The 2,538-nt window shown below is 38.0% G+C and overlaps 1 protein-coding gene across 1 annotated transcript; it reads right to left on the bottom strand.

The window, feature by feature from the left end:
* Positions 1–797: 797 nt before the first annotated feature.
* LOC100247453 (uncharacterized protein At4g22758) lies at positions 798–2,187 on the bottom strand. Its single transcript, XM_002284603.4, has 2 exons — positions 1,318–2,187; positions 798–1,184 (listed from the first exon to the last, which is right to left on the bottom strand). Exons 1-2 carry the CDS (start codon positions 1,550–1,552, stop codon positions 1,000–1,002), a joined length of 420 nt encoding a protein of 139 aa, XP_002284639.1. The 5' UTR covers positions 1,553–2,187; the 3' UTR covers positions 798–999.
* Between the last annotated feature and the right edge of the window lie 351 nt (positions 2,188–2,538).

Below are 2,538 nucleotides of genomic sequence, written 5' to 3'. Positions count from 1 at the left end.
TGTGGAAATGGTTCAAATTGATCATACAAGAGAGTGCCTAGATTCTTCTTGATTTTGTCCACAAGAAATCTGAAAACAAAAGCAGGGAATAAGGTGTGTCCATCCTTGATGGTCTTAGAAGCTTGGGAATGCTACTCTGCTGCTCATTTACTACAAATAGGACCATGAAGTCGATAAACTAAAAAATACAAAGACAATTTACTATAAATTCAGACCATCCACATCTTCCCAATAACCATAACCAATAAACCTAAAGAGCAAAAATATGGCAAAGCATTAACATGAAAAGAAAAGACTAAAAAATACAAGACAATTTAATACAAATGTGGACCATCCAAGAAAAGACTAAAAAAATACAAGACAATTTAATAATACAAATGTGGACCATCCAAAAAAAGACTAAAAAAATACAAGACAATTTAATACAAATGTGGACGATCCACATCTTCCCAGTAACCCCTAAGATAAAAAAAAAATATGGCAACACATTAACATGGCAAGAAAAACATACCTCTACAATGGGTATCCACAAATTCAAAAGATTACCCCTTCCAGTTTCACCTTGATAACTGCAAGAATCTTATAACCTTGATAACTCTGCAAGAATTCCATACTATACATACTTGATGGTTGGGTCAAGAATTAGTTTAATTTTTAATCTAATAATAATCTTAATGCCTTAAGGTCAAACTAAAAAAACTCTAAAATCATACCTTCACACCATCACTTGCCATTACTTGGCAAACAAGTTGATCATCTTCTTCAAATTTTCTATTAAGCCTTCCCACCAAGCAATATAACCAAAATTTTCCATTTTATTCATACTGAAAGTTCAAACAGTACAAGATATTCCCGAACTGTAGTTATTCTGAAACCAACCCTTAAAATTACAGAAACACACAACTCATAGAAGGGGCATACAAATTACACTGGGACGAAACAGAGCTCCAAATTAAGCTCTGAACAATAATAATCATCATCCAGTCGATTAGATGTGACTTAATGGGAAGAAATCTTAAGATTAAGCGACTTATTGATCCAAGCCTTCCAACTCCCACTTCCCTTCCGGGGCATACCAGCTCTCCCCTCAACACCCACTTCCGTGGTATTCTGCGGCTGTGGCTTTTTGCACAGCATGAAATTCCGAGTGCCATTACTGCCGATAGTCTCCCACGGACTCAGAGCTACAATGAGATAGAATTCAAAAAAATAAAAAATAAAGTAAAAATCTTGAAAACAAAAAAGATAAAAAAATAAAAATAAAAAGATAGAAAAAGAAGAAACAAAAGTAAAATTAATTTATGGATTTTAAATTACCATCTGATCCGGCATTGGAGCAGTAGAGGAGGAAGTTGTTGAGATCGGAGCCCAGGATGGGGAGGCGGCCCTCACGCGCGTAGGATTTGAGGGCAGTGTCAATGACGGCGGCGACGAGCTCGTCCTCGCTGACGACGAACCGGATCGGACCAGCGCTACCAAGAACATTGATACTGATCAAAAGGCGATTGGCCTTTCCAGCGCTTTGATTCTTCTTTTGCTTATAGAGCAACATTGTTGTTCCAATAATTGTCACAAAAGATTGGGAAAGAGACAATCTTGGCGGATGGAATGGAATCAAAAAGAAAAAGGCAAAAAACCTAACGAAAAAATCAAGAACAGAAGGCAAAAGCTAGGAGAAGAAGGCTCAAGGGTCGACGCCAAGGCAGCGGTAGTACCAGCCTTCCTTGCAAGAACCGAATGAGAAGGCAGAGGAGGCAGCAAGAGGGAGGAGGATGCAAGAAACACCGTAGTGGGACTGCGCGGACTGCGTACGCGCGGTCGTACCAAAAGACGAAGGAGAGAGCATGAAATTCCGATGGATTTCCACCATTCACAACCTGCTAGGGCTTGATCGGGGAAACACGATGCTTCGATTCTTGATTAGGGCTAGGGTTTCCCGTGGCTAGAGAGATGAAAGAATGAGAAGTAGGTAGGGAGTTCCGGGACGCGTTCGTGATGTATTAATAAGGGGCGTGTTAGGGTTGAGTAGCGGGTTTGGTTTCTCTCTCTCTCCCCCTCCGTCTCCTCCTCGGTTTCTATTTCCTTTTCCCTATCAATTTCGTAATTTGTTAGCATTAGGATGCCGCCTCCCCCTTTCCCATCTACTTCGCCTCACCTCTATTTCCACTTTTCTTGGCCATTTTTCCCTCTCCTCACTGATTTGTTGTCGGATATTTATTGGTGGTAAGAGACATTGGAATATCTTTCCACCTATGAAAATACTTTTAATTAGACTAAATTAAATGTGGGATGATTCCTACTCTTCTTTCCTTTTTTTCTTTTTCTTTTTTAAAAAGTAAAATTAAATATTAAATATTAAATGAATTAATTTCTAATTAATATTTAAGAAATTCAACAATTTTGTGGTATTTGTATTAGCGTTGTTTGTTTAATTGAAAAACATACTTGGAATTTGATAATCCTTGTTCGTTAAGGGATATACACGTTTATAGTAAACAAAATACTTATAAAAATATATATCTTCCACACATGTAACAA

Source organism: Vitis vinifera, chromosome 1 (genome assembly GCF_030704535.1).
Source record: "Vitis vinifera cultivar Pinot Noir 40024 chromosome 1, ASM3070453v1".
In the NCBI taxonomy this organism is placed as follows: domain Eukaryota; kingdom Viridiplantae; phylum Streptophyta; class Magnoliopsida; order Vitales; family Vitaceae; genus Vitis; species Vitis vinifera.
Note: the sequence above shows the minus strand (reverse complement) of the source record. Positions and strands in the feature narration are given on the sequence as shown.